This window comes from Herpailurus yagouaroundi, unplaced genomic scaffold, assembly GCF_014898765.1.
Source record: "Herpailurus yagouaroundi ecotype Mexico unplaced genomic scaffold, PumYag 186, whole genome shotgun sequence".
In the NCBI taxonomy this organism is placed as follows: Eukaryota; Metazoa; Chordata; class Mammalia; order Carnivora; family Felidae; genus Herpailurus; species Herpailurus yagouaroundi.
Genome location: NW_024412417.1, coordinates 37,580,207 through 37,592,834, shown reverse-complemented (window position 1 = coordinate 37,592,834; position 12,628 = coordinate 37,580,207). Strand labels below are relative to the sequence as shown.

The following is a 12,628-nucleotide window of genomic DNA, read 5'->3' as shown; positions in this document are numbered from 1 at the left end:
GGCTAGCTCAGTACCAGCACATAATACATAAGAAGTATCTCCTGTGTAGTAATCCATAGATTCATATTTTATAAGGTTACAGAGGATAGATACACTGTTGCTTCATTTGAGAGACAGTTTATTATGTATTATGCTGAAAAGAATAGGGCTGTAGAGTCCAAAACATCTGGCGTTAACTATCCAAACTCTTGGGGGTCTAACTGCTTTGAAACTGAGTGTACCCATCTGTGATGCTCATGTCCTAGTTGATGGTGACAGGTCAGTGAAAGACTGGGTCACGTGCACAGTGTGGATGTTCGTTCCTAGTAGGGTCTTCATACGTAGTACAGCTGGTGTATTTTTAAGTTAAGGGTTAATGATCTGATGTACATTTATTATTATTGATAAATATTTGCTTATTAATCTGATATTTATTTGTTCATGTCAGATCACCATCTACTAGTATAAGTTCCTGTGTTTTTAGAATAGAATCTGGCATTGTTTTCTTTAAAAAGAATTGTTTTTACTGTTCTTTTAATTTATTTTTGAGAGAGAGAGAGAGAGAGAGAGAGAGAGAGAGAATGAATGGGGGGGAGGGGAGAAGGAGACACAGAATCCGAAACAGGCTCCAGGCTCTGAGCCATCAGCACAGAGCCCGACGCAGGCTCGAACTCATGGACTGTGAGATCATGACCTGAGCTGAAGTTGGATGCTTAACCCACTGAGCCACTCACATGCTCCTGGAATCTGGCTTTGTTTGCTGAATCTGAAATCTTTAAATGAATTAATTGCTTGATTTCTTTGCCTTTTTTTTTTTTAAGTTTATTTATTTATTTTGAGAGAGAGAATGAGAATGAGAATCTCAAGCCGGTTCCACAGTGTCAGCACGGAACTCACTGTAGGACTCAAACCCACAAACTGTGAAATCACGACCTGAGACGAAAGCAAGAGTCAGATGCTCAACTGACTGAGCCACCCAGACACTCCAGTATTACCATTTTTAAACACACCATTTATTAGTCTGGCATTCCAAAAGGAGCACTTATTTTGAAGGGACCGTTTTACTTATGGGATGAATTTAGAATATTTTCATTGTGTTCCTAAGTTGCCTAACTCTTAAGACACTGAGATCTAACTATTAAACCAAATACTTTATGTCCTTCAGTATCTGACAGAAAGCAGTTTGCGTTTATAAATAAGGAGCATATTCAAAGTATGAGAAGTTGCTCATTCATTCACAGCCATGTAGAGATTTGACTGTGTGGACACTATGCCACTGAAGGAGTTACTCAGCTCTAGGTAACCGTTACCAGTTCATAAAAGTCAACACTGTATAGAATGGTGAAGATAATTCAGAATTTGCTGTTCGATCCTGATGTTTAATTGAGATTCACATTCTGCATTATTTTGCATTTGGGTTTACAGAATTCTAAAACTGAATTGGTCCCTTTAAGGGACCAATTTGTTCTACTGAACACTCTTCAGTTTGAGTGATTATACTTAGATAATACGACTTTTGAAGAGACCTTATTTTTGGGGGAATTAAAGCCATAACATTTATAAATTGCTTTTTAATAAATAAAAATCAGAGACATACAAACAGCTTAACGTTTTAATCTTTCTTTCTTTAGAAGCAGCACTAAGAGGCCTTCTGGGAGCCTTGACCAGTACCCCGTACTCTCCCACGCAGCATCTAGAGCGAGAGCAGGCTCTTGCCAAACAGTTTGCGGAGATTCTTCACTTCACTCTCCGGTTCGACGAACTCAAGGTAGGACTCCATGCTGGCCCTGCCAGCATAGAAATCGTGGGCGTAGGAGGAGACTCCTGGGGACCTAGTTTGAGTGTTTACGTGATGTCCTTTGGTCCCTGGCAAAACTTGGAGAACTGGATTTAAAAGTTGTAGCAGATCTTTGATACATTATATGCATAGCAAATAGCAAATTATCCAATACTCAGTCTTCATTTAGTTTCATTTTTTTTTTTTTTTTTTACGTTTATTTATTTTTGAGGCAGAGAGAGACAGAGCATGAATGGGGGAGGGTCAGAGAGAGAGGGAGACACGGAATCTGAAACAGGCTCCAGGCTCTGAGCACAGAGCCCGATGCGGGGCTCGAACTCACGGACCGCGAGGTCATGACCTAAGCCGAAGTCGGATGCCCAACCGACTGAGCCACCCAGGCGCCCCCATTTAGTTTCATTTTTAAAAAAGCTCTGAAGCATATACTATTTACCTTTCCTAATACTCTTTTTTTCTTTTCTGTTCATTCCCAGTTTATCTTCAACATCCTTCTACATAAAAATGTTAAGATCCTTTCTTCCTACCTTCCTACCTTCCTACCTTCCTTCATTTCTCTTCCTCATCTGTCTGTCTGTCTGTCTATCTTTCTGTTTCCCTGTGCACCCGACCTCCACGTTGTTGGAGGGAGGGAGTGTGGAGAAACAAGAACTAGCTTTTGTCTCAGGAGACCTGAGTTCCACTGTGGGCTCTGTTACAGTGACCACATGTGAGACAGGCCCTTTGACTTTCCAGGACCTCAGGGACCTCGTCTGATAAATAGAGCAGGTGGATTCCTAACTACAGTCTTTAATGATTGCATAATAGGAAACGATTTTGTTTTATTAATACTTTGAGCACAAAGGATTTATATATATGATTTTAGTCTGAGGATTGCCCTGTTGACCATATATTCATACTTTTATTGTAATAATTCAAAACAAGTACCTAAGTATTTCTTCTTATTTTTGTTTATTTGGTAATACTGGTTTTTGGGAAACAACCTTTTAGCGTATTACCTGAAATTATTGAAAAGAAGGGAAGTATTCAGATCACGACTGTAAAACCGTCTACAGGGTTTATATGTTCTGTAAGGACTAAGTACAGTGTTACATAATTTAAGTGCAAAAAGCTATCGTGGATGATACCAGTTTTAGTTCTTAAATTGTTTACAAATTAGGGAATGTTACTTAACTAGTTAAGGCTGTATTTAGTAGATTTTTTCACTTATTTTTTACACTATCATTTAGTGTACATAATACATTTTTCTTTCATAAATGTCTTTAGATGACAAATCCCGCCATACAGAATGATTTCAGCTATTACAGAAGAACATTGAGTCGTATGAGGATTAATAACGTTCCAGTAAGTCAATGCTTTGAATCAGGGGGGTGGTAATGGGAGCCGTTAATTTATTTGTTCAGTGCATTCGCTTATTTCCTTGTTCATTTGCTCATTCACTCAGATCAAGTTAAAGCTAATGACATAGTCAATAACCAGCTATGGGCGACTGTAGGTATGAGAGGAAAGTGCAAGATGTAGCAGCCCATGCGTGGTGCTTCCCTGCTCTTCACCTAGCGCCTCAGATCCCTACGCCTACTTAATAGAACTGCTCCTTGTCCATATAGTAATACTTACAGAATTTCTCTGTGTATTCTCATGTTATTTATTTACTCGTTCATTTAAAGATTTTATTCTTTAGTAATCTCTGCACCCAATGTGGGGCTTGAACTCAACCCCTAGATAAGAGTCGTATGCTCCACCGACCCCGCCAGCCAGGCCCCCGTGTGTATTTTCATTTTAATTGCACAAAAACTTTGTGGATTAGTGGTTGTGAGACCCCATGGTCTTAGAATGGAAGAATCCAGGAAAGAAGGTGGCCTGGAATGGGAGGGGTACTGTTGTCAGCAGAGTTGTGGGCCATGAGCGCTTCTGTGCCTGGTCCTTGGCTAGTATAACATCTCTTCTGGTTTATTAAGGCTTAATTTCCCTTGATTTCTCCTTGTCTTTACCCCTTTCTACCTCCAGGGAGTCAACTACCAGAAGTAAAACCTTAAATAGAAAATATCTTTTTCTTTAGGTATTTTGAGGACCTACATTGTGCTAATTGGTGTGAAAATTTTCTAGGATCAGCCTTACAGCCTTAACTAGATAGCTTAGTAAGGAAAGATCATGTGAGTGTGTAAGGAGCAGTAAGTGGCTTAAGAGGTTAAAGAAAATGACAAGGGAGATCATTCTTTTTTTTTTTTTTTCTTCTTTCTCTTTTTTCATTGAATCAAAATTTTATGAAGTGGCTGCTGTAAGGCCCTTGGTTGGAAGAAGGATTTCTCTTCCATGAAGCTTCTGTTATTTTACATCAGTGTGGTTTTGCATAGACCAGTTCTTGCTTTGAGGCTGAGCTTATCGTCTGTTTTTTTCATACCCACCGTGTAAAGTCAGATCAGATCCGATCAAATCACGTAACACCCAGCCAGCCCTCTGCTGTAGCCATCCTGCTACCACTCGAGGCCAAATACAAGGGTGCCATCTTGCACCCTCAGTAATTAAAGGGAAATCCAGTTGTTATCAAGTGAAATAGCTTTCCAGTCTCTTCCTCGCCCCCCTCCCCCCTTTCATCTAGTAGTTCTTCTGTCCCAGTCGAGAGCCTCATTCCGCATCTCCAACAGTCATTCTCTAGCGGGAGAACTCCTTTTTTTGACCCCTGGTCTTTTTCTTTTTTGGTACACTCTGCCTACCATCATCTGTCAACTTGCTTTAGAAAATTGACTTCATTGTTGTTCTTTCTTCTAGCGCAGAGTGGTCCCTGTTACGTGCAGAAGAAAGTTAGGAACTTAGGCCAACAGCTAAGGTCCTCCGCAGTCTGGCTCCAGCCCTGCTTTCCACCCTTACTCTTCGCTGGTCGTTTCCCCTTCTTGCCCTGAGTGCACCGGGTTACACTCCACGTCATTTGAAAACATGCTCTCATCCCCTGTCTGCTTGTAATACCATGCGTACCTGCCCGCCCTCACCTGCAAGAGCTGCCTCTTCAGAATCCATTTTTGTTTCTTCCGGTCAGACGTAGTCTTTCTCTCCCCTCCTTTTTTTTGTCATTGCCGCTCAGCTTGTTGTTTGGATACTTGTGTGCTTCTGAGATGGAGGCCAGGCCGTGCCCTCGCCATCTCCCTGCCCCCGTAGCATTTAGAGCCACTCCTTGTTACAGGAGGCAGCCCAGCAAGGTTTTATTTAGTTGCTTGATGTCATGTAAAATATTTTAAGAGCGGTTACTCTTTTTGAAAAATTGCTTAATACCATTTTTAACCTATTTTTAAATGTACGTGCACATGAGGGTCTAAAATATAAGCGTATTTATTAGAGTAATTTAACAAGCATTAGCGAAACAGTCACTCTGCCTTGGTTCTTTTATACATGTTATCATATTTAATAATTTGTGAACTGATATCAAGTGCTTATTTTCCACACAGGCAGAAGGAGAAAATGAAGTAAATAATGAATTGGCAAATCGAATGTCTTTGTTTTATGCTGAGGCAACCCCAATGCTGAAAACCTTAAGTGACGCCACAACAAAATTTGTATCAGAGGTAAGTGTTGTCTGGACAGTTACTCTCTATGTTGTTACACTTCCTGTCAGCAGCCAGGGTGACCTGTCCAGGCCTCACGACGTTGCCGTCTTCTGTGCGTCTTCTGTGCACGTGCACTGAGTCCTGCCCCTTCCCCGAGGCACACGCATACACATCTACCTGCCTGTTGGCAGCTTCCCTCTGGATGTCTAGGCATCACCTCAGTGTTACCGTGGCCAAACCCAGCCCTTTCTGCAGTCTTTTCTGTCTTGATAGTACCACTGTAAAAGCAACTGACTTAGGGGTCATCATCCTGAATACCTTTCTTTATCTCACCTCTTATGTCTCTTCCATCAGATAGTCTTGTTGACTCTTCCTCCAAAATACATCCTGAATCTGAAAACTTTGCCCCTCTCCTCCTCTACCTCTCCACATCAGCCCACCACTCTGTCACCTGCATTCATGTTCCTACTGGCCTTACTTTTTCCACTCTGACCCCACGATGGTCCTTTCTTCAAAGAACAGCCAAGTAATCTTTTTTTTTTTTAATTTTTTTTTTAATGTCTATTTATTTTTGAGAGAGACAAGAGTACAATTGGGGGAGGGGCAGAGAGAGGGAGACACAGAATCTGAAGCAGGCTTTAGGCTCTGAGCTGTCAGCACAGAGCCTGACTTGGGGCTCAAACTCACAAATCGCGAGATCATGACCTGAGCCGAAGTCGGACGCTCAACTTACTGAGCCACCCAGGTGCCCCAGTAATCTTTAAAAAAAAAAAAACCAAATGCCTTTCTTCCTCTGCTTCAAGTGTTCCCAGTGACTTCCCAGTATCCTTCGGATAAATTCCCCATACCTCATGGCCTGTGGGGCCCTGGCTGCATGTAGTGGTTGTTTCCACTCAGCCAGAATGGAAGTGACTCTCAGGAGCACAGGGTCTTGGTTCTCTAGCTCTTAGCCATATCCCTAGAGCTTAGAACAGTACCTAGAATCTAGCACACTTTTTTAAAAATTAGGAGTAGGAACCAAATTTTAAAGTTGTCAGTTTTCCACATTGTGCTGGATTTTAAATTATACTTAAGTAATAACTATCACTTTCACTTTTTTTTCTCTATATACTTTTACAGAATAAAAATTTACCAATAGAAAATACCACGGATTGTCTAAGCACCATGGCCAGTGTATGCAGAGTCATGCTCGAAACACCGTGAGTATTAGCTGATCTTTTTCACTCTAACAATCCTACCGAAGTTGGTGTCTAGATATGAACATGTCTTATTTGGAAGGTGGGAATTAATGTTAATATATGAACGATATTAAAGTAATTTGGAAGCTTAATGTAACTTCTGGTTTGAGTAGAAAGTACAGTGGGTTTTCAGGTGCCTGAGACCAGTCAGGCTAACTTAGAACTTAGATTCTTCAGAGTGGGGAATTTTGTGGTGCTCTTATTGGAGGTGGGGGAAGAGCTTTGGTGTTTTGGTTATGCTTCTCATTAAGCATTCTCTCCTTTTCAGTGAGGAACCTTACCCTTTTGCTAGATGAATGGTTGCCCTGCTACTTCATAAGGCTTTCCAACAAAATGATGTGTGTAATGGCGCTTTGGAAAAGGAAGAGCTGCCAACTCTTCTCCTTATCCCTGTCCCTCGGTATTAGTTCACAGTCTGGGGTTTTTATCCGACACTAATCTGAATTCTCTTCTGGGTTTCCCTTCACTTTCAAGCCATTTATCATATGTACCACTGTGTTTTCTGGCTGGATTTTCTTATCAGCAGGCAGAAAGAATCCCTCCTGGATTCCTGAATAACATATGGTTCTATTAGATAACTTTTGTTTTTGTGGAGCTTTTCGTTTTCCAAAGCACTATTACGCACATCATCTTTCTGGAAAGCCGTATGAAGTAGGAGGGCAGCCATTCATCATTATCATCATTTAGGGGAGTGAGCTCCTGGGAAGCGAAGGGACTTAAGCACGGTGGCCGACCCCACCCATGTGCCTGGATGGTCCCATCCTGGTTCTGGACGCTTTCTGCCATGCCATGCTGCCTTCTGCAGAGACAAAATTCTATTTCCCTTTTTCCCGAGAGAGGAATATGATTGAATTTTAGTAAAACTAGAATGAAGTAATATAATGATGTAATACTTCGATTAATAAGTTAGCTTCTAAATAGCAAACATACTGCTCTATTAAGCAAGTGGCTTTTTCCATCACATTGGTGGTAACAGCCTTTACAAAGCACCTGTCCTGAAGCTTTTACTTTGGGGCTTTTCATTTCTCTAAATTTGCCTCATCTCTGCCAAGCAAAAGGGGTGATATACCAAGAGGGTGCATGTAGAGATCAGAGTGATCACCGCTCTATCAACCTCATTTCCCTGGGAATCTCACCATGGAGAAAGGAGGGTATATGTTAGCATTCCTTTTAGATATCAACAGAGTGTATCCTTCAGCATCAGCTGAAAGTTGAATGAACTCCTTAAGTAGTGATGTGCCTCATCCAGCCATATCTTTTCTACCCCCCCAGGGAATACAGAAGCAGATTTACAAATGAAGAGACAGTGTCATTCTGCTTGAGGGTAATGGTGGGTGTCATAATACTCTATGACCACGTACATCCAGTGGGAGCATTTGCCAAAACTTCAAAAATTGATGTAAGTTACAATGCTTTATTTAATTCTCAACCATTTCCGTAAGTGGAGATCGTAGGCTTTTGTTTAAAGAGCTGCAGGTTGCACTCTGTCACAGACCTCAGTTTTATAGTTTCTGATAATGGTGGGTTTCTGTTGCCTCTCATATCGTGCTGGATGGTTTACAGCCATATACGAGTGCAGTAGAATGGAGGACAGCTGGACCTTGTACTCGCCAGTGGTCCTTCTGCCTGTTTGGCAGTGTAAATAAATAATCAGACATCAGAAATTTCATTCTTTGACCAAAGGCCATTTCAAACAAAAGATTTACTTCCATAATGTATAGACAAAGTCAGTAGAGGTGCTCCAGTGGAAAAAGACTGTGTAACAGAATACAGATTTTTCTCCTTCCTCCCAGGCATAGTAATTTGTGGCTCTCATCTGGGTGTCAGCTTTGCTTGTCTCTACACGAATTTATATTAGGGATAAAGTAGCTCCCTTGGTTCCTCTGTTTTCTAATTTCTCTCCTCGTCACATCTGGTTCATCAGAATTGTAACCAGTGTTTGGTGAGAATGGCCTGCCATTTTCCCTTTTGTGGTTCAGGCTCTCAGCATTTCGTGTCTAGATGACCGATTGCCAGCCAGTCTCCCTGCCTTTCTTTATTCACGTCCATCCTCTGTAAAGAGAAATGAGTTAACATTTATTGAATGATTACTGTGTCCTACGAAATTAATGCTTGTTGCCCACTTACCTGTGAAAATACTTCTAGGATGTAGATGTTATCTCCCCCGTACTAACAGATAACCTAAAACTTAGGGAAATGACATAGTGTAATTTCTAGTGAATGATGGAGTGGGATTTTGAATCCACACCTCCATGGTTTCCAAAGCTGTGCTCTTCTAGCGTGTTCTACATTTTCACAGTCTGCAGCCCATCTTTACACACCATCTACACTGAGCTGCTCCCTTTCTAATGGCCCATAACACGTCCCTGCCCCATAAGTTCCAAATGAGTCCTCCTGGCTTGCGAAGCCCTCTGTAAACTCCCCTGTGACTCCCCAAGATTCTGTCCTCAGCGTGTGGTAAACTTTACTATTTTTGTCAAGGTGTTTGCCTGCCTGGAAAGGCTCCTCTGCTCCTTGGCACCGCGTCCGTCCGTCCTTTCAGAGACTGCTCCACACCTTCTCCGGGAAGTCTTCCCTTCGCCGCCCTGTACTTTTCTCATGAGTGTGCCTGCTGCTTCTGCTTTGGTTCTTAAAACGTTCTGTTTGAGAAACTGAAAATAGCATTTGCGTAGTTTTTTCCCCCTGTTCTAACAGTAATAATTTTGACATTTCCAGAATGTAATTTCTCACGAGTTCCATAGTTGTGCTAATTTAAGTACTACTGTTTTGATAGTGAATGTTCTTTGAGAGAACACAGTTTTTTACCTTTTCCATTTCTTCTTCTCCTTAGATGAAAGGTTGTATCAAAGTTCTTAAGGACCAACCTCCCAATAGCGTAGAAGGTCTTCTAAATGCTCTCAGGTGTGTATATGTACATGTGCGTCTGTACAGAAAAAATATATGTAAGAAAATGCTTCAAAACGTGAATAATACAAAGGATATGAATATATATGTTCATGTTAGAAAAGTGCAATACCATTTTGCTTATTGGTAACCTTGTGTTTAAATTTTCAGTTGCGATATTTTTCCAATAAAGAGTGGGTGGGTGGGTGGGTGGGTGTGTGTATGTGTGTGTATTGCATGCACAGATGAAAATAGCTTCATTTCTTTGCTATAGATTTTGGCTTTCATTTTTTGCTCCTCTTGGGATGTTTATTTTTTAATGAAAGTAGACCATGCTAATTGTAAATAAAATTCAGCCAACCCAGGAAAATTGGAAGCAAAAGAAGGAAATCACATAATCTCACCATTTTGAAATAAACCGCTGTTAATGTTTCGGTGTATATAGTCTACCACAGTTTGTTCTTTATATTTGTAGATAGTCAAAGCTCTCTGATACTTACCTTTTTACAAATGTAATGCTATACAAACTCTTTTATAACTACCTCTTTTCCCTTAATATAGTGTATTAATATTTCTGTTTTTACAAGTATTTTTGTTACTTTTGTGTATTTCTTGTAATGAAAATAAACTTGTTATTATTTGATGTCTTCTCTTGCTTACACTACTCGATTTAGCGACTGTAGCTCCTAATAATGGTGGAATTGTTTTTTAAGGCAGGATTCTTTTTTCTTTTATTTTTCTTAAGTAAGCTCTAGGCCCAATGTGGGACTTGAGCTCAGGACCCCAAGTTTAGGAGTTGCATGCTCTACTGACTGAGCCAGCCAGGCATTTCTTGAATGCTGGACTATTTTTAAATGCAAATCACAGCATATTATAACATCTTGGCTACAGAGGTTTAATTTGTAGTGTAATTTATTTTCCTAACATAAAAGATAACTTGCTCATTGCTTATTTTGTGTTTAAACACAAAAATTACATGAGCACAGAAATATTTATATAGAAACTTAATGAGGTCACAGGCCATCTTTGTTTCTCACTGCAGTCCACATGATACATGAAAATGATTTCCAGTTCAGTCTTAAGTTTCTCCCATGTTTTATGAGCCAAACAGGTTGGTTATTCCTCTTGAATGCTTAGTCACACTTGGCACATGATAAAGCAGAATCTATGCTGTGTCATTTCAGTTGCATGGAACCATCAAACGATTTTATTAAGATTATGAGAAATATTCTGTAAGCAGCGAGTGCCTGAATAAAGGAGGTCTCTTCTGAACAAATACCAGAAAGATTACGGAACATAGTATAACCATGAAAATCCTCATAATGTCAAGCTATTTCAGCCATAAGTCTGTCAGAAACCACAATGATTGGGAGTTTTTTACTCTGGAGGTTTTTACAGTGTGCACCTCATTTGTTTCACCCATAATCGTGCTATTGTGAACCATAACTACTCGATCTCTTTCTCAAGACTCCCCGGGTCCCAGTCAGCTCACTTTTTCTCCTAAGATTCTCCTTTCTTATTGGTTAGACTCTCCAAAGCCACCCAGTGACAGGAGACCTGTTCTGAAAAGGAAGAGACAATTGGAGGCCAGGAGGGTCTGGTGTTATTTCTTTACTTCGAAGGGACAGTGGTCCACACATGAAGACTCAGAGTTTACTTTTGTTTGCAGTAGTTAAAGGTAGTTCAGTCTCTCCACTCTCAAATTAGGGCAGCGCTGGGCTGTGGGAGGTGAGAGGTGGGGTTAAAGTCTTGCACACGCCAGTCTGTGTTTGAGGGGAGAAAAGCACCATTGAGGCAAGAGCCACCGGTCACTTTTCAGTCATCTTTGCACGTCTCTAACGGAAAGTAGAAGATGAAGGTTTTGTTGCAGAGATAACTCTCGAACTGTTTTCGTTCCCAGTGGATGTGTTTTGTGGTTGGTTCTCATTTTTCCACCTGGGAAGTTTCTTAAGGTTCATCGGTGTAGTTGATACTTTGTTGTAGTGGTTACAGTGAGTAACATTTTTGTAGCCCTGTAAGTTTACAGCGCGGTTTCGTCTTTATGACTGTATTTGATCTTGACCACAGCTCTGTGAAGTAGGGGATGGATGTGAGGTGTGGGGTATGTCTCCATTGTACAGCTACCTTGAGCTCTTGAGAGACTTACCGATTACATAGGCGATTAATCAATGTCAGACTCCGTCTTCACATTCAGGATTTCATTCTTCAAATCCCATATGCTTGATGCTGTACCATTGAGCCTTAAGGTTCCTGTGTGATTGAACCCTGGAGTGTTTTTGGAGTAACTGGGAGGGAAACAAAAAGGCACATTCCCAGGCCACCGTACCCAGAGAGATTCTAAGGTCTGGTGTGGGGCCCACGCACCTCATTTTATAAGTAAACATCCTTGCTGATACAATGCTGGTGCTTTGAGAAACGTTGCTCAAACTAAATCACCCTCGCCCTTAATATGCTTCACTCACAGCAAAGGAGATACTATGTAAAAAGCATTTTATAATCCCCAAAGTGCTATGTAAATGTTCATTGTTAATTAAACCTTTAGAAAATGGAAAACACTTTTGTGGAATTACTTTCTGAGTAGCTGCTTTACTAGAAATGCTCACTCCCTCATTTTCCTCAGCCAGCAGTTAATAACCATAAATTTTTAAGTTTTAATTGCACATGCGTATAATAAGCTATTTATTTGGAGTGCTTCTGTATAGAAATAACACAGTGCCTCCAGCTTACAGGATGTGATTACAAGAAAGCAGCAAGTCCTGTCTACATTCAGTAGGTGGAGAAGTGGAACCAAGTGCCTTGATCATGAGAGAGAGCCAGAGCTCGGAGTTAAGGTTTAATGCTAGATAACTGCTGTCTTTATTCAATTTCAGAGTAAAGATCAATAATAGTTGCTTCTCTTCAGTAGAAAAGTATATGCACTTGGAAAGGAACTTGGTTGTTATGCACAAAGTGACATAAACCCGTATATGTCCGTACACTTTGCACACGTTAGGTGGTAAAGGCCTTTTCTTGGTAAGAGTGTGGTGACGGGACAGGCCTCCCTCCAGTTGGCCCCGTTTGGCGGAAAGGACGTGAGACCTGTTACAAGTGCATGGTCTCATCCCGCAGAAGGAGCCAGAGCACTCCTGCTCCCGGTGTCACAACATTGCTGAGTAGCGATACGTGCGGCTGCTCTGAGCAGAGATGGTGGTGTG

General features: G+C 41.0%; 1 protein-coding gene across 10 annotated transcripts in view; it reads left to right on the top strand.

Moving 5' to 3' along the window:
* Positions 1 to 12,628, top strand: part of CYRIB (CYFIP related Rac1 interactor B) — a 106,403-nt gene that overhangs the window by 90,974 nt on the left and 2,801 nt on the right. For all 10 annotated transcript variants that reach the window (XM_040494423.1, XM_040494428.1, XM_040494426.1 and 7 more), the window contains 6 exons: positions 1,611 to 1,747; positions 3,041 to 3,118; positions 5,215 to 5,331; positions 6,433 to 6,512; positions 7,824 to 7,950; positions 9,382 to 9,452. In XM_040494423.1, the coding sequence (XP_040350357.1) occupies positions 1,611 to 1,747; positions 3,041 to 3,118; positions 5,215 to 5,331; positions 6,433 to 6,512; positions 7,824 to 7,950; positions 9,382 to 9,452 (610 nt within the window). The remainder of the gene's footprint in view (positions 1 to 1,610; positions 1,748 to 3,040; positions 3,119 to 5,214; positions 5,332 to 6,432; positions 6,513 to 7,823; positions 7,951 to 9,381; positions 9,453 to 12,628) is intronic.